Source organism: Mauremys mutica, chromosome 5, assembly GCF_020497125.1.
Source record: "Mauremys mutica isolate MM-2020 ecotype Southern chromosome 5, ASM2049712v1, whole genome shotgun sequence".
In the NCBI taxonomy this organism is placed as follows: Eukaryota; Metazoa; Chordata; order Testudines; family Geoemydidae; genus Mauremys; species Mauremys mutica.
The window spans coordinates 28,720,167-28,744,867 of NC_059076.1; the positions used below are offsets into that span (position 1 = coordinate 28,720,167).

General features: G+C 37.3%; 1 protein-coding gene across 4 annotated transcripts in view; it reads left to right on the forward strand.

Moving 5' to 3' along the window:
- The window catches only part of SMARCAD1 (SWI/SNF-related, matrix-associated actin-dependent regulator of chromatin, subfamily a, containing DEAD/H box 1), a 220,994-nt gene that overhangs the window by 191,230 nt on the left and 5,063 nt on the right, over nt 1-24,701 (forward strand). For 3 of the 4 annotated variants that reach the window (XM_045017696.1, XM_045017695.1, XM_045017697.1), the window contains exons 9-19: nt 824-1,221; nt 13,799-14,001; nt 15,584-15,674; nt 17,084-17,183; nt 17,919-17,978; nt 18,174-18,249; nt 20,848-20,983; nt 21,987-22,124; nt 22,480-22,575; nt 23,787-23,904; nt 24,099-24,220. In XM_045017696.1, the coding sequence (XP_044873631.1) occupies nt 824-1,221; nt 13,799-14,001; nt 15,584-15,674; nt 17,084-17,183; nt 17,919-17,978; nt 18,174-18,249; nt 20,848-20,983; nt 21,987-22,124; nt 22,480-22,575; nt 23,787-23,904; nt 24,099-24,220 (1,538 nt within the window). Of the gene's footprint in view, nt 1-823; nt 1,222-1,706; nt 1,859-13,798; nt 14,002-15,583; nt 15,675-17,083; nt 17,184-17,918; nt 17,979-18,173; nt 18,250-20,847; nt 20,984-21,986; nt 22,125-22,479; nt 22,576-23,786; nt 23,905-24,098; nt 24,221-24,701 lie in introns of those variants that run through there. The other variant, XM_045017698.1, reaches the window with a different exon arrangement.

Genomic DNA, 24,701 nt, shown 5'->3' on the forward strand with positions numbered 1-24,701 from the left:
TTTTTTTTTCTAAAAAGGACTGATAATTTATTTTAAGAAAAAAATGAGTTAATTATTTTAAAACATGATTAAGGTAATAAAAAATTAGAAGTTCATAACTGAACCCAAAACATTTTGTTTGTTTTAAAAGCTCTAGTTCCTCAAGTTAGCAGGTGCATGCTTTTGGTGTCCCGCCCATAATGCTGCTGTGAGATGCAGTAAAGTGAGACTAGGTTTATGCTTTTTTTGTGTGTGTGTGTGGTGAAAGCATGTGCTAAATCAGGCTTGTTTGCTTAATCTATCAGCAATTTTTTTTTGAGGGGGCGGGGGGACACTATTCCATTAAAATCAAACTTCTGTGTCAGATTCCTTAGAGTATCAAAGGTTGCTTTATACATATTATAATTTTGACCATTTTTGCCTTAATGCAGTTAATAAAACCATTGTATGACTCGCAGTGTAGCTTAAGTCCTACTAATATAGATACTCTGAATTTATATTTGATAGTTAACAAGTTGAAGTTACTTGGCTTTTAATTAGAATTGTATAAAGTATTCTAATCTTATGGTTTGTCTTTTCATTGTGATTCCAATTACTTGATAATTTTGTATTTGCTGTGGTAGTTACAACAATTTTCTAAATATACAGGGAAAGGTTCCAAACGCAGCTTGAATAAAGTTTTACAATTAGTAAACTGAAATTTGTTCCACGCTATATATAAAGCAGAGGAGAGTGTTGGCGTTTACATAAGCCTTTATTTTGAAAAGCAGCAGTTCTTATGAAGATTTTTGCTCTTGAACAATGGATCTTATTTGTTACTTACTTTTTTACATTACATACACAGATGTGCAATATCCTTCCAAAAGTGAAGTTTCTAGTTGGAACGAAGTCTCCACAAATAGCAAAAAGCACTATAATAATGACACTAAAGTGAAGGTGAAACAGAAATCTTCTGCAAAAGCTCAGAATGGCTTTAGGAAAAAAGATAAAGGCAAAAAAGGTGTTTGGAGGACTAAAAGAGAAACAGAAGATTCAGAATACGAGTCAGCTTCAGAAGGTGGTAGCTCCCTTGATGAGGACTACAGCAGTGGTGATGAAGTGATGGAGGATGGTTACAAAACTAAAATAGTTAGCTTCCTGCAAGATGCTTCACTAGGTGAACTCACTTTGATTCCTCAGTGTTCTCAGAAAAAGGCTCAGAAGATAACGGAGCACCGGCCCTTTAATAGTTGGGAAGCTCTGGTAAGTCTGCATTCTTTTTTTTAATATTCCTAGTGTGTTTATAGTCAAGGTATCTTCAGTCTAGGGAGGCATAGATGGGTGGCCTTATCCTGATTAAGGTAAAACACTATATTCATTTTAAGCCAATAGCATTTCAAATAGTGTCATATGACCTAATTTTGAATGAATTAAGGGGTGATTTTCCCGAAAAACCCAAGCTGATTGGCTGGCAATACTGTCACTCATTCTTTAGCATAGAAACTTGGTTCATTTCACTGCAGAAGAAGAAATTAGAGCTTTCATTTAGGAAGGAGTTGTTTGCTAGCCTGTTCTGATCTGTTTTAGCTGAAAAACCATGCAGAAGGCAAGAATGTAGCAGAACTTTTTCAGCAGCTACTTTGAGCAGCAGCAACTTCCAAAGTAGCTCCATGATTGAAGATGCCAGCATGGATATTTTAAGCTTCACCATAGGAGAAGCAAATGTTTTGTTCTATTTTTCTTTTAATATTGCAACTCAGTCACTAGCATGGTTTTGCTGGCTAAGCAGTGCGGCCATTTTAAGGATTGTAGCAGTCAGCTGTACTTTTAAATCAAAAAGGTAAAAAGCATCAGGAAACCTAAGACATACTGTCACTAAATGGGAAAACATCAGTCACTGGTAAGTTCGCGATGTACTGTCACTTACTGAGTTTTATTTATTTTCAAATGTGTTCCATAATGTGTTTGTTTGCTTAGAGTTTTGTGTGTTTCAACAAAGTGAAAGACATCAAACCTGATCTGTGCAGTATTGTGATAGGAAATTCGAAGCACTCAGGCAGGAAATGTTGTGGATTTCAAAAGTTTTTCTTAAGCTACTGTGTGATGGCACCAGCATTTGGAGCAAATAAGTTTATAGGCCCCTTTAAAAATAATGAATATAGGTTTTTTTCCATCGGTATGTGTTTTAAAAAAAATCTATTATGCATGTTTTTAATGTTTTTTTTTAAAAGCTATCTTTTTATATTTAAAGAAAGAGGAAGACATTGTAATACAATGTAACCTTGCAGTTCTTTGTGTGCAAATATTTCACACCATTAAAAGTATGAGATCTGGATCAGATTTTTCAGAAAATTACATTAATAATCACATAAGTCATAAAGTATTCAAAAATATAGAAGTACAGCTTCACAAATATGTTGCAAAAGAAATCCGTTTTGCCTGAAGCCTTTGGCTTCTTAAAGAACATCTGTCATAATTCTGTTCCTTTCCAAACTTGTTGGGCTTTGCCTGAGCTGATTCTTTGGGAAAGTATTTGCTAAAGGGCTACCTTCTCCCTCTCTATTTGCTAAAATATTTTAACAGAATCAAGTTGTATGGGCTTGTTTAATTGAATTCAAAATATTTCTTTCATATAGATTGCCTTTGTCAGCACTCACGTTTATATAGTTGCTGTAACCACATGCCCAAAATGTAACTGAGATACAGCAAACTAGTTTCTAGCAGATGTTTAATAGGGATATAGTTTTAATTGTTTTTTAAAAGATCCAGTATTCAGCAACCCAGTACTTTCCCTACTAACTAATACATTGGAATAATATAATAATTTGGATTTTTTTGAATAAAACTTTAAAACTAAGCCAAATCTCCAAGATTTTTTTCTCCAACTTTTTCACATGTAAAATACATGGTAGACTATTAAAAATTATCCTTGCTTGCACAGTATTAGGGAAAAAAACTTGTAATGAAAAGATGTTAAGGTTAAGGGCTAGCAGTGTGTTACAGCAGATATTCAGAAACTGTAAAAGCTTCATAAATGCATAATATAGGAAGGCTTACATTTCAGTTACCAGGAGTACTGCTGTATTAGAGATGGGGGAAAGGTTAATTTTCTGAGAATTGAATTGAGGGGCTTATTCTATGAAAAATCAAGTCTCCACTCTAAAGAATTCTTTTTTCTGTTCTGAAAAATCAGCATCTTAATTGCATTGTACTGGACAATAATCTTTAAATGCAGTTTGTCAAGGAACTGCAGATTGTTGCAACTATTAGAAATATTTTGAAGTTGCTTAAAATTGAATCTTAACAGCTGAGGCGGATTATATAGCTATTTCTCCTGATGAACAGTAGAAAGTGCAAGTATATACTAGTGGAAAATGTGCTGGAATAAAAAATTCTCATTCATTAAAGGAGAGGTGGTTAAATATGTAAAGGAAAGTGTAGGCAGTTGAATGGTAAATATGGTAAAGTTAAATATGTAAAAAGAATATGGAGTAGAACAGTAGAGAAGTGGCATTAATTTTTAATCTTGCAAAAATATTGAATATACAGTTTGTTTTTAATTGTTTTATTCAAGCCTATGTTAGTGTATGCTTCAGTTTAAGGCAAGATGAAATAAATGTGCATAAAACTTGCTATAATATATTTTGCCAGTAATTCAGAATGTTACAGCACTTTGTCTCCAAAATAAAGATTTTTTTTTAAGATTGTCTTCCTGTTACTCTGGTAAATTAGTGGCTTTCTGTGTAAGGACCATGTGTATTTCTGTTAACGGTGTCCTTTATATTAGTATGGCCATGTTTTTAAATAATCTATGCAGTATCAAAATCTGTTGTTCTGTATTTTGCTTCTTATTTAAAAAAGTTTTTTGTCATTCTGCTCAGTTTTTTCTAAATATCATAATAGTCATCAATACAGATTGTGCTTTCGTAGTCTTTCAATGTGCTTTCAAAATCATAACTGGTAAAGTTGGTAGATGACACAAATTAAGGGACTGTTAGGTAATGAAGATGGCAGGTCACTAATTGAAAGCAATCTGGATAGCTTGGTAAACTGGGCACAAGCAAAGTGTTTTAATATGGCTAAATGTCCATGTATCCATCTAGGAACAAAGAATGTAGGCTATACTTACAGAATGAGGGACTCTATTGTGGGAAGCAGTGACTGAAAAAGATTTGGGGATCATGGTAGCTCGTCAACTGAACCTGAGCTCCTGTTGTGATACTGTGGCCAAAAGAGTTAATGCGATCCTGGGATGTGTAAACAGGGGAATTTTGAGTAGCAGCAGAGAGGTTATTTCACCTCTCTCTTTGTCACTTGTGTGACCATGGCTAGAATGTTGTCCAGTTCTGGTGCTCACAGTGCAAGAAAGACGTTGATAAATTAGAGAGGGTTCAGTGAAGAGCCACGAGAATGATTAAAAGATTAGAAAACATGATTTCGAGTGACAGACTCCAAGAGCTCAATCTATTGAGCTTAACAAAGAGAAGGTTAAGGGGTGGCTTGACTATAGTCTGTAAGTACCTACATGGGGCATAAATATTTAATAATGGGCTCTTCAGTCTAGCAGAGAAAGGTATAACGTGATCCAATGACTGGAAGTTGGAGCTAGATAGAATCAGACTAGAAATAAGGTTTAAATATTTAACTGACAGTAATTAACCATTGGAACAATTTACCAAGGTTTGTGTTGGATTCTTCATCACTGACCCTTTTTAGATCAAGATTGGATGATGTTCTAAAAAGATCAGATCTAGGAATTATTTTGGGGAAGTTCTATGAAAGTTAATAACATTTTCTCAGATAATTCAAACTGCCAGTAAAATAAGGGTACTTGTGCACAACCCAGTATAGTAGGATCTCAGTGGAGGCAATAAGTGAGATTCTGTGCTGTGTTTCTGACAGACAAAACACAGAATTTGCAGACCAAGGGTTGAGGTGGTTGGGGCTAAGGTGGCTTTAAGTATCCTTTGCACCCCATCTGAGCCTGCACTGTTCTTTTGCCTGGAATAGCCCACATCATAATTGAGAGAGCCCCGGAGACCTGTCTAAATTGTGGTAGTATCCTGAGGTTGCCATATGGGTCACTGGGCTGTGTGCTTTGGGTCCTGCCCTCGCATGCCTCTTCCAGCCCTGCCTCTGACATGTAATCGTCTGTGCTAGGTAGGGTTGACAACCCTCCAGGATTGGCCTGGAGTCTCTAGGGATTAAAGATTAATCTTTAATTAAAGATTATGTCATGTGATGAAATCTGCAGGAATACATCCAACCAAAACTGGCAACCATAGTGCTAGGGTTTGAAAGCGGGCCTTGGAAGGCCATCTTATGATCTTCTTTGGTATCTGTGCAGAAGGAATTTCTCTGCAACCAGAACTGAGGCTTTTAGGTATCCTTAACACTGCTGTTGCCCTTTTACCAGGCATAAAGGGGGCAGAGTAGGGGTGACGGTCATCCTATGGGTTTAGTCCATTTTGAACAGACTGTTCTGACGTTTTTAGAATTAAGGACAATTTTAATTTGAAAGCCCATCACCACCATCCATGCACTCATTTTCAGAGTGACTGTGGTAATTAGAAGAGGTGCTGAGTAGAACTTTTGTATGTGAACACTATTGCATATATTGACAAAGAAAAATCTCAAGCTGCACATAATATTTTGTGTTCTTATTGTGTCCTATTGAAGTAAATGCTACTAAGGCCTTTAATTTTGGAGGGAGTAAGGTCTTCTGCAACGTTTTCCACTGTTAACTGTTGTTCAAGCAAATGAGTTGGTCAGAACATTCAGCTATTTGAATAGAAACTAGTGTATTTGGGAACTTCAGTTGCATAACAAGAATTTTCATTAAAAAGAACTCAAAATATTGTGGGTTCCAGAACTTTCCCTTAAAAACTCTAGTTAATATGTATGCCATATCTGTCATAACTTCCTGCAATCAGCCCTATGCAAAGGTTAAAATATAAATAGTCTTAATTATTGTACCCTAAAAGAATGGAAACTTGTGTAACCCCCAAAGCATTCTCTCTCCACCCAAGCAACCACTTGTTCTTATTGTTTTCATATTTGTCCTGCCCAGTCTACACCTAAAAGCTCTTAATATTTTTATCCTCTATTCTTAATTTAACATAGGTCCCAATCCCACAACTACTGAGTTTTTAATGTTTGCTACCATGAATATTTCCACTAAAAGTTATGTGACTACTGATGGTAGTGAGCACTAACGTTAGGGCCAGATCCTGCAGATATGTACCACTATCTGGACAGGACTCTGCAGTGTCATTGCACATCTACGGCACTTAAATTAGAATTTTTATTACTGGTACAGATGAATTGGAAACTGATACCATCGTCTTTAACAGGAATTTGTAGTAAGATATATTTCTGATGGAAATAGTTGTCTGGGCTGGAATCACTCTTTAGGTTGCCCAGCATTTCTCATTAAGACCTGTGTTCGGTTGCTTATGACTTTGCCAAACTTGAAGTGTTTGGGCTGAAATTTTCATGCTGCATGTTTGTCTGATGCCGAAGTGTTTTGGAAAATTCCAAGAAGGAGGCTAAAGAAAAATGCATTGTTTTGCCCATATTAAAAAATTCCAACAACCTGTTCTTTGAAAAGCTCTACTGAGCCTATTGTTTGAAGCAGGGATTTGAAATTTTGCAGGGGGTCTCAGGGATGTGCCTTTTGCCTTCTCTGTGAAAACCTGTCCAAAGTTGGCCAAATTATAACAAAGGTCCTATAACAGCTTCTGAGTTGTATCCATTGTTTATGGGACTAATAAGTCTGTAGCCTAAACAATGTGGCTTTTAGGGCCTAACTTTAAAAAAATGCATGCATTATGGCCTGCTTAACTGTGCATGCTTCTAAAAACTCAAATCCTAAGTCTCTGGTGATCCTATGTAAATACAAAGCTAATCATCTGAACTTCTCTGACACAGTAATATTTTTTTTCCTGTAGATAATTCAGAATGGCAGATAAAGTACATCTTGTTGTAACTTGGCGACGAATGCTGATACGAAATAAAATGCGTGGTTCTATAACAGATGGCTTAAATTTCAGTGTATTTATTTATAGATTACAGGATTTATATTCATGCCAACCAGAGCTTTAGGCATTAGGGCAAATGTTGGAATTTTTAATCTTATTAAAAATCACGTTCTTCATGGCTGTTTTTAATAAAAGATTTTTTTCAGAAAACTTATTTGCAGGTATCTACATGCAGATCCTAGTATTGCTTAAATTAGAGGGATTTGGTAAGATTTTTTCACTTTTTTGTTTAAACAAAAACAAAAACCCAAACACGCAAACTGCCAGTGAAGGATATCCTTTTATTGGAACACTCACTGAATTAAAGTGAGATCTAATTGTTGAATTGACATTAGCAAACCAGTTTTGTGTTGTTTTCATATAAGTTCTTTACAGATAAACTCTGCAGTTATGGGGAGTGGGGAAGGGATTGAGCTACTTACAAGTTCAGATTTTTTGTTGTACGATCACTTGGTATCTTGTATAAGGAAGAAAAAGTTGTAGAGGATGTTCGAATACTACTTGTTTTAAGTAAGAGTAACATACTAAATTTTACCAGACCACTCCATTATCTATAATTCTGTGAAGAACATGTTGAAAAGTTAATATAGTAGTAGTAATACTAAAGACTTGCAAATGTAAGTGTTCTTAGGTGTTCTAAATTTAACATTATTTAAGTTAAAAATACTTATTTCCCTCTTTAAACTGAAGTATATTTTGCACTTAATGTTTTCTGCCTGATGATTCATTGATAACAAACATGGCCCCCAATCCTGTAATGAGAGGTGTTGATTGACCTCTGACCTAAAGCAAATCCCCACTAATTTCTGTGGGGCTTCATGTAGATATAAAGGTCCACCTCCAATGTTTTCATGAAGAATCGGGGTTGTGGCTCTATTAAGCCTTTCAATGCCCCTTTGAGGCCGATAAGCCTGGTTGCAAACAGGTCTGGGGGATTCTGACCACCCTCCCTTTACTTTAATGGCTAGATGGCAGAGGTCCTAAAGCATTTTTTGGTTTTTAACATGTTGAGAACCTCTTGGCTAGGAAATATTATTCTTGCTGGGCTTCTGTTTGTTTAAACTAGAGCACACTTCAGGCTCCCAGACCAAGATTATATCTTGAATGTATGGTAAACTCCAGAAAGGTGACAAAGGAAATGGACTGAGGTGAAGGAGAGCATATTGTACAGTTTTTAGAATACAGTTCTGGAATTCTGATTTGTGTTCTTCCAACTCACTTGATGTGACACTTGGAAAGTTAACCTCTGTGCCACAGTTCACACCTCCGTAAAATGGCGTATTACTAACTTTGCAAAATACTTTGAGAGCCTCTACTGAAAGATGCTAGAAATATGCGGTGGTGGTGGTAGTAATGAAATTAAATGAGGTTGCGTAGCACTGTGAAGTTTGATACATGATGTGGAATAATGGATGGAAAAACTGTTCTAGTAGCAGTAATTGGAGAGTGTGAAAGCCACTCTGAAGAAGGTATGTTATGAAATGTCTTCAGTATAGTGCAGTGTAACCTTGATGAAAGTGTTCAGGCAAGGACTAGAAAATTGAGCTTTGTGGTGTAAAGGGTGCTGATGAGAAAACTCACTTGGAGGATGAAGTTATCACAGCAGAAAGTGAGATTAGGCAAGCACATGCATGACTGACTTTCCTTCACATTTCAGCTTTAGAAATCCTCAAATATGAGATGAAAACAACCAAAGTTTTGCAGATGCTTTGGGAAGGTCAGTTATTTGGCAACTGCAGAAACTTAGCCTGTGGAGGGAACTATGTCATCTCAATTTATCTACTTCAGTACTTTACTAGCCTATCCGACTTAGGACACTATGGTAGGGTGGCTACTAAGGCTGCCTTGTGCTAGGCCCTGTTGTGATGCTCCCTTGGGATACCTAGGGTTCTGAGGTACCCTGCTACTTCCTCCCCTTAGCATCAGGGAGATTTGTCCATCCTTGCCAGGAGACTCCTGACACCCCTAGTCACAGGCAACACAAGCACTTCCCCTCTGCCCAGGTGTGCGTCACTGTCCCTCTGCAACCTGATACATTCCAGCCCCAGCTTCTCTGACCGTCCCCTTGGAGTGTGGAGACCTTATCCACTGGACACTCACAGAATTACCAGACCTGCTATTCCCAAAGGAGCGGTACACCACAGCTTACTGGTTACACCTTAGGTTCTAGCTCCGCTTAACACACAGCACTTGGATTTGTCTGTTTTGTAAACATATTTTTGTTTTCATTATAAAGAATAGATATTTAAATTATAGCAAATAGGATTAATGGAGACAAAGGTTACATATAACATCAAATCATAATACGTTCTAGCACTTAATCTTAGCTAACAAGATGCACTCTTGTCCAATGATGTACTGCTTCCTCCAAGGTCCTTCTCACAGCGTTTTCCAGCCAGGATGCCTGAGACCCTGTTTTCATGAGATCAAGCCCATTGGCAACTTGTCTCCCCAGATTGGGGGATACCATGGCGTCCTTAGATGTATTCAACCAGTCCTTAGTTCTTCAGCTATGAAACATGGATACCCCTGCCCCATTTTTTACCTCTTCCTTTTAATTTTTCTTCCAAAGCCCCCGCAACATCTTCATTGGCTTTTGATGTAGAGTGCTAATAGACTTCTGTCGTTACAGTGGTCAGCTACGGAGATAAGTGTCTCCCATCACCTGTCTGGAGGAGTAGGTCTCAAGGGATGCTACCGCTGGGTGACCCATGTTTAACACACATCTCCTTACATATTACCCACCCATAAATTTCGCAAAGATTATTACCACCAGTGTGACACATGCTTTCAGTGGAAACCTTACAAGGCCCTTTTTGCTGACCTAGAATGTAAATAGCAGACTCAGAGGATCCCTGTAATTCTTATGCACCCGTGCTGTCTGCCACGTGACCTCAAGAGATCCTTGGGTCACAACGGTACAAACACCCAGTAAGTTATGGTCTCTGACCCAAAGAGCTTGTGGATATCTAAAATAATCAAGAACAGGGAAGGGAGTGTGAGGAAAGAGGTAATAGGAACATGAATTTACATAGACCAGAGTACACAGGTAAATTGGATGGTTTTATAAAAGGTGATGGAAACATTCGTGTTTTTCTTAAAACTGTTCAAGACATTCCCTGCATCTTTGCACAAATAATTTGATTCTTTAGCAACTTCTAAACCTTTTCCAAAATACAATGTCCCTTTAGAAACTTAATATGCAGAACAGCATGTGTTGTTGCAAATGAGGTCCAACAAGAGCTTTATATAGTAAAATAACTATTTTTGTGCCTGTTTTACTTCAGTTTATGGTTTCATTTTATTTATTGTATCCCAGCACCTAGCTTTGCTACAGTCCACTTGTGACTTTCCTGAAACTGTGCTACCATTATCTTCCAGATAGTAAGACCTCCACAGCACACATTGTACAGTTCCCAGTGCAGTAGGATCACAATCCTGGTTGGGACCTTCGTGCACTACCATTTCAATCCTGTTTAGTAATAACACAGGTACAATTGAAATAAGTTTTCTGAGAGCACTATAAAGTTCTGTTGCTAGTTCGACATGTGTACATGATTTCTAAACCACCTATAAAAACAGCACACCTAGCAACATGTGCTTCTGACCGCCTCCCACACCTCTGCGTATGACTGCCCACCTAGATTTCTTCACCCATTTATATGAGAGTCAATGGAAAGGATGATTTCCAGCCAAGTCTGTGGCGTTGAGGCTAAGGATTTATCTATACAGAAAGTTGTCCCTTTCTCTTTTTATTCCCCCCCCCCCCCATGTGAAGGGGCACTCTTCTCTTTGCTGCTCCCTGAGGCTTCAGCTTGGGAGGTGGAGGATAGTACAGAGAAATGGGCCACTCCTCCCCTGTAAGCCACATGCATCTCTTTGAACTGGAGGGAGAAGAATGCTGGCAGCAGGAGATGAGTGGTTAAGAAGTAGGGAGCCTGTTGAGAGCTGTGTCATCACTGCAGGGTAAGGAGGCTGCCCCTGGCAGCTGGTCAGGAGATATTCACAGGAAAACCCTTCCCCCTATGTAGCTCTTGAAAAGAAAGGGTTGGCTGCCTAGAGCAGTTCCAATGTCATGGTGGCATCCAATGACGCGGTGGCACCCAATTACTTACTGCTCTCGTCAGCATGGTTAGACTCCGTGGAGACCCTCCACCCAATTCCTCTGTTTGCTCCCCACAAACACAACAACAAACATTTTGGCTTCCTAAAGGAGGGGGAATAGATCTTTTAGGAGAAGTCATAGGCTGGGACTTGGGATCTAAGTACTGGTGCTGTTCAAATGTATGCTGCCCCACAAATGGTCAGGCCCATGACTCAAGTGAGGAAATGGTTGGAGAAAAGTGAAAATTAGTCTAATTTTGTTTGTCTCAAATCCAGTTAGTATCAACAACTAAAAATGTTACATTTGGAGACTGTGAACTTCCTGCTAAATTATGTTACGAATATAATTTTTTAAATAAATTCTGCTTGTGCAAACCTTGGTATATTATCCCTAGTTTTATAGCATTTCCTGTTGATAGTGACGCTTATAATTTTTACTTATTCAGCTTAAGGTGTGAGTATATTAAATAGTCCTCATTTGTTACAATATCTAGCACTAAAATCTGAAAAGAAGGATAAATAGAATGGTGAACAAAAATGTCCTTAAATTCTGCCAACTTTCATTATATTTTCATATTTAATATTTTTGTATATTTCTGTTTGATAAATTCCGTAGCCATAAGGGATCGTTGTGATCATCTTATCTCACCTGCTGTATAACACAGACAATAGAACTTCCCCAAAGTAATTCCTAGAGCACATTATTTAGAAAAACATCCAATCTTGATTTTAAAATCACCAGTGTACTGCCAGCCTGGGTAAATAGCTCCAATGTTAAAAATTTGTCTTATTTCCAGTCTGATTTGTCCAACTTCAACCTCCAGCCTTTGAATCATTTTATACCTTCCTCTTCTAGATTGAAGAGCCCATTATTAACTATTTGTTCCCTGTGTAGGTACTAATAGACTTTAATCAGCATTCTCTTTGTTAAGCTAGATTGAGGTCTTTGATTCTATCACGAAGGCTTGTTTTCTAATCCTTTAATCATTCTCATGGCATTTCTCTGAACACTTTCCAATTGACCAACGTCCTTCTTGAACTGTGGACTTGAAAAGTGGATACAGCATCCTAGCAGTGGTCACATCCATGCCAATTACAGAGGTAAAATAACCTCTCCTCTCCTCCTCCAAGATTCCCCAGTTTGTGTACATCCCAGGAACTCATGTTCAGCTGATTATCCACCATGACCCCCAAATCTTTTTCAGAATTACTGCTTCCCAGGATAGTCTCTCTCATTCTGTAAGTATGGCCTACGTTCTTTGTTATACATTTAGCCGTATTAAAACACACATTGTTTGCTTGTGCCCAGTTTACCAAGCGATCCAGAGCACTCTGCATCAGTGACCTGTCGTCTTCTTGGTTTACCACTCTCTCTCAACTTCTGCAAACTTTATTGTAGGGCCAAGAACTTATTCCAATGGGATCTCACGGTAAACGCACTTGTTTGATGATGATTCCCTGATTACAAATATTTTTGCAAACCTATCATTTGGGCAGTTTTTAATCCATTTAATGTCTGCCGTGTTTATTTTATACCATTCTAGTTTTTTATTTAAATATTGTGGGGTACCAAGCCAAACATCTTACAGAAGTCCGAGTATATTACACCAACACTGTTTCCTTTATCAACCATACTTGTAATTTCCTTTTTTAAAAAAAAGGAAAAAAAAGTTGATTTTGACAGGATCTATTTTCCAGAAATATGTTGTTTGTCATTAATTATATTACCCTACTTTTATTCTTCATTAATCAAGTACCATATCAGCTGCTTCATTATTTTACCTGGGATTTATGTCACACTGACAGGCCTGTCTGTCTGTCTAATCACACAGTTCATCCTGCTTATCCTTGTTAAAAATTGAGGTAACATTAGCTTTCTTCCAGTCTTCTGGAACTTTCCCATTCTCCTATGATTTATTGAAAATCAACATTAGTGGTCAGTCAAGCTCCTGAGCCAGGTCTTCTAAAACTCTTGGCTTCCAGTAGATCTGTTCCTGGGTCTGCAGAGGCCACAGTGGGACGTGCTACCTATACCCTGTAATGCTGGGGCTGATTGAAACTCTTGAATGTAAAACATTACACGAGAGCAGCTCTAGGTATGTGTTTTTCAATAAATGAGTAATCTTTTTCTTAATAAAAATAGCACTCGTAGCGCACATATTGAATACCTCTAGTCTTGAAGCCATAAAGAAAATAATGTTCCTAAGCAAATTAATGTAGTGGACCTAAGAAGTCACAGTATGAAATATTGAAGAAATGTTTGGAGCAGTTTTTTAGTATTTGTCTAAGAAGGCTCTTTGTCCAAAGGATAGGAGCCAAATTGCTCACATACCACCATAATTCTTACCACTAACACCATTATGTATAGTCTCAAAGCTCTTCAAGAACTCAAGGAACATGAGCTGAATTTCGCAAAACTCTACAGGTATTATTAAAGGATAGCAAAAAAAAAAAACAAAGCCCCTCTTTGAAACAGGTCTAGGGATTGTTCAGCTCCTAACAGGAATGAAAGGAAGCACATTCAGCTAACAACATTAGCAACGAAAGTTCACACCGGCAAAGACGTAATCTTACGAAAAATTACTAATACAGTGTTTATGAAAGATTAGAGTTGTAAAACAATGTTTTTAAGCTCCTTGACGGTCATTTTTAATTTTCGTATCAGTGTCCATTGGCGTATTTTTTTCTTTTAATAGTTTACAAAAATGAGTAAGACAAATGGACTATCAGAAGATATTATATGGAACTGCAAAATATTGCTCAAAGAGAGAGACGTGGTTCTAAAACTCATGAACAAATGTGAAGACATTTCAAATAAATTGACAAAACAAGTTACCAGGATCACTGAAGATGGAGGATGTGGATGGAATATAGAGCAACCTTCCATTCTGAATCAAAGGTACATCTGAATACTATCTGACATACAGAAAAAAATGTTTGATACTATGGACATGTGAAGGCAGAGATTTTCAAAAATGTGAGCCTGAAATTAAGTGTTCAAGACTATGTTTAGGCACCTAAATAAATGGACTGATTTTTTTTCAAAATGGTTGAACACCCAACAGGCTGCCTTGACTTAAATAAGAACTGCTTTGTGCTCAGCACTTTTGGGAATCAGTTCCTACTTACCTTAGATGCCTGACTAGAGTTGAGAGGTTAGGAACCTATTTTTGTACAGCTGACCCAAAAGGATTTCCTTCATGCTTTAAAAGGTACATGCACTGGGCTGTCATACATTTACCAAAAAAAAAAAAAATCTTTGTGGGAGGGACATAAAAGAAGGTAAAAATGTGAATTTCTGCCATTCATGTGTGAGGGAGACTTACTCATGCATTAACTGGTAACCCCCCAACTTTTTAATACACAGGATAAAATAAATAAGTTAATGGAATTACAGAAGTAAATAAGACAGCCTGCTGTGCATATTACGAACAACAAGTTTTACTGAAATGTTATTAGAGAGTCTCTGCGATGGCTTAGAGTATTGTGCGTTACAGGGTTGAAATGCATAGATGCCCTGATGTTGAGAATCCGTCAGAATTGACTCAGCCTTTCAACTTTCCAAAGCAGATAAAAATAAGTTCCGTGCAGCTTGCTGTATGGCTCTGTTTTGACTGAGATCTTGCAAACTGAGGCCTGGATCCTACAAGCTACTCTGCGCAGCTTGATGCCTAAACCCACGAAGGAGCCCCTTGTAACCTCAGTGCTGTAGAGCAGCCCACCCATAGCGAGCAATTTTCAGGAATCGGGCGTAAGGTCTTGTGCGTGCTGTATCGTCACCAAAAATTCCCTGTGTAGTGTATAGTAGTAACTTTCGATGGACTGTTTACACCTCTGATTAAAAGAACAAATATTTTGTTGAATTGTTTTGGTTTTGATGTAAAATAAAAATAGTCAAGAGCTAACACTTTCACAGGGTGTTCAGAGCTGAAAAATGGATTATCATTCTTGACTGCATACCCTATTTTTCATCTGTATTCTCCTGTTCAGTTTTTACTTCTGAACTTTCTAAAGAGGATCACTGTATGAGAGATTGATAATAAGTTGTTCTGCTTTACCAATAGGTGCAGCTGCATCACAGATTCTATAATAGAACTAAAATGTTTTTTTCATATTTTTAAATAACTATTGTATGCCAGTTAATGATTAAAAAACAGACACAATATAAATGGGCTAAAGGAAAACATTATAGTTTCATTGTTTTAAAATAATAATTAAAATGTGTAATGGATTCAAACAACTAAAAACAATTTTTAAACTTAAGTGACATTTGTTTTGTTTGTAATCGGGCTGGGAAAGACTTTCAGGACTCCTGAAAGTGAATTCTTGGCTCCTAAGTGGGCTTCAGGTAGAATAAATGGTAGGAAACACTACAATAAACTGTTACGATGATAATTGTAGAAATTTATTATTTTTGTGATAATCTTTCACATAGAAACAATGAAAAGGGGCTAAAATTGTGAACGATTCTGTGTTTTCAGTATGGAGCTCAAACCCTATCAGAAGATAGGTTTGAACTGGCTAGCGCTACTGCATAAACATGGATTGAATGGTATTTTAGCTGATGAAATGGTAAGTAGAAAACTGAATATTTAGTTCATATATTACATTTAAATGATGTATTCCATAACCACAAATTAGTAACTTGACATTGATTTAGTTGAAAAACTGTACCAGTGGAAAATCACTTTAAAACTGTTGCTTTGAATTTTTTTCCCTTTCTTAAATTAATTGTGAATTACTGTAGCAGTAACTAGTGAACTATTACTCACAATAAAAAGTGTCTTTAAATAATATGAGGGCTATACCATTAATATTTATTGTAAGTCAGAGGTAGAAATGAGATTGTGAGACAATTTCATTCATACTGTATTGCAAAATTAACTTAAATTTTGAAATCACAAGTTCCTTTGTTTTGCACATTTACTCAAATTGCAATATCCCTTTACGAGAGAGAGGCTTGAATTTCATAGCATTGGATAATTGGGGATCAGATGATGGTTTTGGGTAGTGGAAGCCACTCACATAGCAAAAAGGTTTCTTGAACAAGTAGATGTTTCTCACTGCGATAACATCATACATTTCAGATTGTAATGTAACCCATAATACATTTTTCAAATTCTCTTCACCACTTCTAAAACAGCCAGAAGATTGTGAGAAAGGTAGAATAGCAGAGACCCTGTCCTCCCCCTAATTTATGGATTTCTGGGTTCTTAGGTGGCTGTCACTTGTAATTCTGACACTCTTGGTTAAATTTACAAGAAGTGATATGCTTGGTGCTATTGCTGTAGATATTTCATTGGGACTCAAATAATGTTCCTTGATTTCCAAGTACTTCACCTACACTTGATATTAGTCCTACTAATACCTCTGTGTGCAGGGTAGATAAGTATTAAGTATTTTAAATAGAAAACACAATAGTAAAAGTTGCTAGAAGCCTACTCCTATTGCAAAGAACTTTCTACTAAATTTCTCTTCAGAATCCTAGTCTATATCACTCTTGCCGTAAATACCTGGAATACACTTTACAAAGATGATCATTTTTATATAGGGCACTCAAAGGAGTGCTCTGAATTCCAAATAATGGTCTGCACAGCAGTACCACAAGCTGTGGGAAGACAAGTAAAAGGGGGCGCGGGGTGGAGGGTAGATTAAAATGTAAATTAAAATGAGAACATTATAAATGGATGATAAGAATAAATGAAAAGACAAATTAATCTGTAATGAGGTAAGGTTCAGAGGAAGAGAGTCATTTAAACGATTTGAGGATGATTACTCTCATATTCAGGTGAGTTCCAGGAAGTATATTGTCTAAAAATATAGCTGATAAACACTAATATTTTTTTATTTTTGTTACACCTTTCCTCTGACCATGTGTAAACACTTGAAAAATGTTAAGTTATCAACTGATTAGTCCAACTATTCTTACTTTTACAATGACTATATTAACTTTAGTTTAAACTGTTAATGTTTCTTCCTAGGGTTTAGGAAAAACCATACAAGCTATTGCATTCCTGGCATACCTCTACCAAGAGGGTGATAAAGGTCCTCATTTGATCGTTGTGCCAGCTTCAACTTTAGGTAAGTTAAGGATTTCACAAATATTTGTAATGAAATAAAACAATCCTGATTCACTAATAAAAAGATTATGCAGATTGAAGTTTTACGATCACACCTTTATATATAAATCATTTTTACTTCAGAGGAAAATTGGTGATGTAATTTCTTAACAATAATGTTGAGTTTTCTAAGGGTATGTCTACACTGCAATTAGATACCCATGGCTGGCTCGTGCTAGCAGAGTCAGGCTCACGGGGCTTGAGCTGCAGGGATGTTTAATTGTGGTGTAGACTTCTTGGCCCCACCCACTTCGCAGGCTCCTAGAGTCCAGGTTCCAGACCAAGCCTGAATGCCTACACTGCAAAACAGCCCCACAGCCTGAGCCCAAGTCAGCTGGCATGGGCCTGCCATGGGTGTCTAATTGCAGAATAGATATACCCTCAGTGGTTGAAACTAAAGCTGTTAAACTGAGTTGAAGCCATAGCCTATATTGATATTGAATTTTTTTAAAACACTTGCATTGAAATTACAGGTTGTAAGTAGGTACAAAAGTGATAATTTAAAAAAAATTATGTATGTAGTGCAAGATTTTATAACACAGAAATTTATAAAACAATATCACATTTTTGCTTCAGGATAATTTTATTTGATTTTTTTAACTGATTTTTAGTTTAGTGCTGAAGAAACCTAAAATGTGTTGCGAAGTGTATTAGTTTATATAAGATTCATATATTGCTTTCTAATAATCATTTACAGATAACTGGATAAGAGAGGTTAATCTGTGGTGTCCTGCTCTTGATGTCCTTTTTTATTATGGTAAGAAATGTATTAGTCTTCAAAATACAAAAGCAAAAACATAAGTTTTAAGGCTAATCTGATGATGTGGCTGCATGTGCAACATAATAGAACATGAAATAGACATTTGACAGAGTGTTCAAGATAATAGTTTAAATACAGATAGTGAATGCACAAAAATATTGTACTAATGTATCTCTTTTTTTCTTCCTGTAGGATCCCAAGAGGATCGTAAGCAACTCAGAATTGACATTAATAATAAAGTTGTAAATTTCAATGTGATTGTGACCACGTAAGTACATTAATTAAAATAAACCAGTAAATGAAATCAAAATGTTGCTCTGCTGACCTCTAGTGGTATTACAGAGCATCAGCCACTTCTTGAATATAGAATCATACTTGAGTTCTCAAACAAGGAGTTGAATTGGGTCAGCAGAGAGTACTGTCAGTTGATTTTTTTTCAGTCTTACTGTTCACATGGCCGGTATCAAAGCTTAGCACCTTTTTTGTGGTAGATATGTAAAACTGCTCTGACCCACAGCACGGTACTGCTTTCTCTGTCTTTAGTCAATACAGAAGGAAGAGTTTAGAATACAACCAAGAGCTGTGGGAGCTACACAAGGAATGCCACCATCACTGGTAGCTCAAGATAGGTGGAAGAAGCTCACAAACTTTGACTATTGTGATGTTGGCTATCAACATCATATAGAGTACTATAAGATGTTGTCTTATGGTGACTAACAGCATGGGGAAGAGAAGGTTACTGGAAAAATGTCAGATTTCTCCTTAAATGGAAGACAGCTAAAGTGGAGTTGAGTGAGGAAACCTGTGTATGGGTACATTTCTGTACATGTCACTGTCTAGATTTGACCATTATGGAGAATTTTAATTGATTGAAAATGCAAATTAAAGTAGAAGGCCCAGGAATTCTCTTCCTTTGGAAAGTTTTGAAATATCATGTGCAATTTTCTTCCTTTTTGGAAGTTAGACATTTCAAGATGAAGATTTTAGTTAAAAAGGGTAAGCTCACATTCATCTGTAATTTGCCAGTGCCAAATTGTGTTCTGCAACCAAAAAAAAAGGCAACTGTACCCTAAAGTCACCAGTTCCATTGTGTTCCAAAGTCCTTCATGTACCTCTTGTAAATACACAGTACAAATACTCAAAATTTGCAAAATGCAAACATAACCTGCTTTGTGCTTTTTACATCATTTATCCCATCTGTATAAAAAGTATTGGGGCTTATGTGTCTGTCCTCATTTGTGGCTCTCAGTCCCCTTCATTCTGCAGAAATGTGCCCCCGGATTGTTAAAATCAAACAAGAATGTGCCTTGTCTTCAATATTTTTGTACTAAACTTTCCATTAAATATTTTTTGATCTCATAGGTTTTCTACTTTTCTCTTTTTTTTTTTCTTCTATTTTTTGTATGATTTTTGCCATTGACTTGCCTTTATACTTTAAGATTTTCAGCTGGTTAGGTTTTCCTTTTCTCAATCTAAAGCTCCTTTCACTCCCATTCTCCTTCATTCTCCCTTCTTCCTATGTGACTGGTTACCTGATTACCTCTTCCTGCTCCCACTTCCTCTTCCTCAGAAAGACACCTGCCAGTCACTCATCTTAGGAATGAAGAGTTAAAGGTGAGGCCTGCTCACCAGACATAAATTCGAACTGATTGATTGATGCAGGGCAGAGGTTCTGGTGTCAGATAGGACCAGGGGACCATCCCCTAACTAGATGGCGGAATGTGCAAATGCAAGACCAGTTGTCCCTGGTGCTGTTGGAGATGGGAAGGAGTCATTAAACCTGTTTGGAATTAGTTTAACTACTGGAATCTGCATCTAAGTTCATAGGCACGCTGCACCTCTTTAAGTGCATGTTTAAAACTTAACAAACCTCTACACATACTCGGTAATTTGTAAACATGCGTAAATTTGTTTTTGTAAACAACTTTTTTAAGCCTTGAAACATTCTCAGTTAAGACTACTGAGTTTAAAACCTCAGAAATGTAATAGCCCTCTTTTTAAAAATGAGAGAAAAAAATTAACAAAATAATGTGAATTTTTTGAGTCAAGAAATGTGTGAATTTCACCTTCACAGAATTCTGATGGCCATAAGGATTTTGCTCAGAATGTAGTACACCAGGGTGGGCAAACATTTTGACCTGAGGGCCACATCTGGATATAGAAATTGGGGGTTGACCAAGGGGTGCAGAGAGCGGGATGGGGATCAGGGCTGGGGCAAGGGTTTGGGACATGGGGAGGAGGGCTCAGGGGTGCAGGCTCCTGACGGTGCTTACCTCACGCAGCTCCCGGAAGCAGCATCATGCCGCCCCTCTGGCTCCTATGCAGAGGTGCAGCACCGGGCAGCTCTGCATTCTCCCTCGTCCACAGCCACCGCTCCCATTGGTTCCCGGCCAGTGGGATCTGTGGGGGGTAGCACTTGGGGTGGGGGCTGCCTGCGGAGCCCCCTGGCTCTGGCTGCCCTTACACATAGGAGCCGGAGGGGGGACATGCCACTACTTTCAGGAGCCGCACGGAAGGCCCCTGACCCTGCTCCCTGGCAGGAGCTCGAGGGCCAGATTAAAAGGTCCGACAGGCCGGACGTGGCCAGCGGATGGCAGTTTGCCCACTGCTGTAGTAAACATTGAAGTTCTATACTGAGAACTGATTATGGAGAATATCAGCTTCTTTTTTGGTATACTGTAATTGTCAGCTCCAAACTGTTGTGGTTGGTCTCTTTCAAAGATGCTGCTTATTGGGACATTATCATTTTGTTTAAATGTCTGTTATGTCATACTTTTAGGGCTTATAATTTAACTGAGTTTAAATTGCAGTATACCCTGTGTTATAGAAGTATTAAACATTTACTTATTATGTATTCTTCTGACAGGTATAACTCTGCAATTAGCAGTGCAGATGACCGTAGCCTGTTTCGCCGACTGAAGCTTAACTATGCAATCTTTGATGAAGGTCACATGTTGAAGAACATGGGTTCTGTACGCTACCAGCACCTAATGACAATTAACGTAAGAGAGTTTTGTTTTTGTTATTTTAGCAGTCCTACCCTCCATTTACTCGTGGGGGCGTGATGAAATTTTGGGCTGAAGCAAGAAATAAAATTCTTAATATATAAGGCATTGTATGTTACAAATTTAGGAACACGATTGCATGCAACTAAATGCTAGTCTGGATGCAAAACAGGTTCGTACTTTAACTGTAAATGAAGATTTATTTCCTAACTAAATATAAAGCATCTTATTCTTACAGGTCTCTCTAAGGTAGTAGTCAAATTTTAGGATTTTGTTTGATCTCAAAGTATTACACTGAAATATAAATTGTCTAAGATGCAATAACTATTTGTAAGTAGTTTTCAAACTATAGAAAAGAGATTGAGCCAAAATGATAGGGTACTTGGGTGTGTATGAAGGGTTTACTACTCTGGTTAATATAAATCATACAAATTAAGAGTTGTAAGAGGTATGTGTGTGCAGCTCTAAAAAGAGACAATAATTATGCTGATGAGCTGTTTGTTAACCATTTGAAAATATGCCATGGTCTAAAGTTGGGGGAGGAACAAACATGAGGATTTCAGGAATTGCTTTTCAACTACAATTGACTTGAAAAGAAGTAAGGTATACAGCAAATCTCATGAGGTAAATTTCCAACTTAACCCTTCCAAAAAGTTCCAGTCTACCCAGCATTTCTTGCAGAAGAAGCAAAATGTGTCTGTAAGAAAGATTCAGAAAACTTGAGGCATGTTACTAGGTTGGGCCATGGTGAAAATTTCCATGTGGCATGCTCTTCTTATTTTGTTAATAAACTAACATCACTGGAAACTAGTCCATTTGATGCATATTGTGGGCATATATTGTGGTTGAAACAAGAGATAGAACTGAATGCTAAATTCCTGTCTCCTGTGACTTTTTCAGCACAAAATTTGCCCAAGTTATTCTTTAGAAGGAAAATGTTAATTCCTCTGGTATTCATTTCATGTTATTTTTGTGACTTTTTTTCATATTGACCGAATAGGCAAAGAATCGTCTGCTGCTAACAGGCACTCCAGTTCAAAATAACCTGTTGGAATTAATGTCTCTATTGAATTTTGTCATGCCACATATGTTCAGTGGTAGCACCAGTGAAATCCGGAGGATGTTCTCGTCAAAAACAGTAAGCAGTAAAAATACTTTTTTTTTTCAAAATCATACTTTCATTGCTGTAATACTCCTCTTTTACACGGTTTGGTTTAGTTATGAACCTGTTTTGCGAACTTGGTACACCCTTGAAAACATCACATCCGTACAAACTAAACCAAATGGGTGAAATTGTATTGTAGCTTGGTGTCCCAAAACTCTTGTAATTTTTGGTTACATGAGACCAAAAGAGGGCACTTTTTTCCCTTCTCTGGCTCCTGGGTGATTGTCTCTCAGGTTGGAGCATGCAAACTAAGTAATAATAATGGCATTAATAGAGTTGAGAATTTTCATATTACAAAACTTCGAATTTTTTCTAATATTTTTCTTAGAAAGCGGCTGAAGAACACAGTATATATGAAAAGGAGAGGATTGCTCATGCGAAGCAGATCATAAAGCCATTTATCTTGAGAAGAGTAAAGGATGAGGTAAATATGTTAAATTGCAGCTATTCTAATGAATATGAAGTGGTGGTGTAGCCGTGTTGGTCCCAGGCTATGAAAGACAAGGTGGGTGAGGTGATATCACCTCACCCAACTAGTCTCCCTCAATGAATATGAAATAATTTTATTTTTGTAGCGTAAAACATTGAGAACTATTTTAAAAGGTAACACAAGAACTTAATTTTAGGAAACTTAATAGCAGTGAAGATAATGAAAATTCTTAGTGTATGTGCGAACCTTCTGTAAGGTTTGGGTACCATTTTCTTGAGCCTCTGTCCTCTACCTTAGACCCAATCAGTCCACTTCTCTTCATCACCAGAAGTCTACAACTCCTTCCCAACCACCCTACCCCAAAAAAATGAGGCTTCAGCTACTTCACTTCTTCCATGAGTTACTCTTCTATTCCTCATAGAACTTTACTTTTTGCCCATACTGTTTCTGGTGCTTATTTGTTTCCTGCCTCTTTCTGTTTACAGCATTGTAAGTGATTGTCCCGATGGCATCTCTGAGATTTGCTGTACTGTTAAGCTGTAGCCAACAAATGAGTGGCCTCACTTATCACAAAGTGCTATTCTGCTTCACAGTAACATCATTTTAATTAAATGATTAACTGCATATATATGATATAGCTGCAACTGTGGGTTTAAAGTATCTTGGGGTCCTCAAAGCCTTTTTTGTTCTGTTTGAGAACCCAAAGATCATTAGAGTGCTTGGTTCTGTTCCTGGTAGTGGTAGCTTGTCACTGGCCCCTTCCAGCTAGGATTGCCTGCATGTAAGAATTGAACAAATTTTAACTGCATTAGCATTCTAATGTGTAGAAATTTGATCTTAATCTTGCTGACATTTCTTCTTTCCCTGTTTGTTAATGTGTCCCCTTCACTGCTTAGTGTCATCTGTTACTAGTTAATCAATGAACCCTAAGCAGACATTTGTCCGATAAGTAGGAAAATACTTTTCAAATATTTTTAAAAATATTTCTTCAACTTTAAAGTCTAATGACTTCAGTTCTTAGGACATGATTCAAAGTCCATTATGGTCAGTGAAAAGACTTAATGGTTTTTAATGGTCTGTGGATCAGGCCCCTAAAGAGTTCCTCTTAAAAACACATTGTTGCAGTTCACCTTGTGGGCAATGCACAATTTCAAACCATTCAGAGTAATCGTTATTCACTTGAAATTTTTATCTTGTCTCATCAGGTCCTTAAACAACTACCCCCCAAAAAAGATCTTATTGAGTTGTGTGATATGTCAGAGAAACAGGAACAGCTGTACTATGACCTCTTCAACAAACTAAAGAAATCTATTGACAGCCAGGGTATGTGAGGGTCTGGTTGTTTTTCCCAAACTGTCTCTTAAATTGTACAAAGCTTTTGATTTGTGGGAACATCAAATACTTAGTAGTTTTAGAAAACTCAGGTCATAGTTGCATAGATTTAAATGTTTATTTTTTTTATTTGTTTCATTAAATCAAATGTGTGGAAATGATGGCAATATTTTTTTTGGCCATAGAAAAAAACTCAGAAATGGGCAATGTCATGATGCAGCTGAGAAAAATGGCAAATCATCCTCTCTTACACCGCCAGTATTACACAGCTGACAAACTGAAGATGATGTCAATGCTTATGCTCAAGGTAAGCTCCATACGATTCATAAACGTACTGTAACGTCTCTCAATTCTTCTTTTCAGAATCTTGAATAAAAATGTTTGGGTGCCGATCACTTGATCAGAAGCACTCATTTGTAAAACTTTATTTCTTTAGATTTTTCCAGTTGCATTTATCCAATGCCCAGATTGCACTGCAGACATTTTAAAATTTGAAAATAAACTTCCAGATCAGCTGTAAGAAGACTTGCTTAGGAGAAGACATTTCTGGTCCCACATTAGACCACTTTTCGTCAGCCCCCTCATTTTCTCAGTTGACCCTTCTCCTTATTACATGAAAAGCTTGGAAGAACATTTGGGTCTGCCAGCATTTCCTGAAGGTCACCAAATGTGGGCTGTAGAGAACCAAAGTGGGGAAAGTGTATATACATGAACTATCCTTTTCCTAGTTTGGCTTTGATTAACTCGCACTGTGTTTTGGATTAGATCTCTTTCTAAAACAAGAAAGT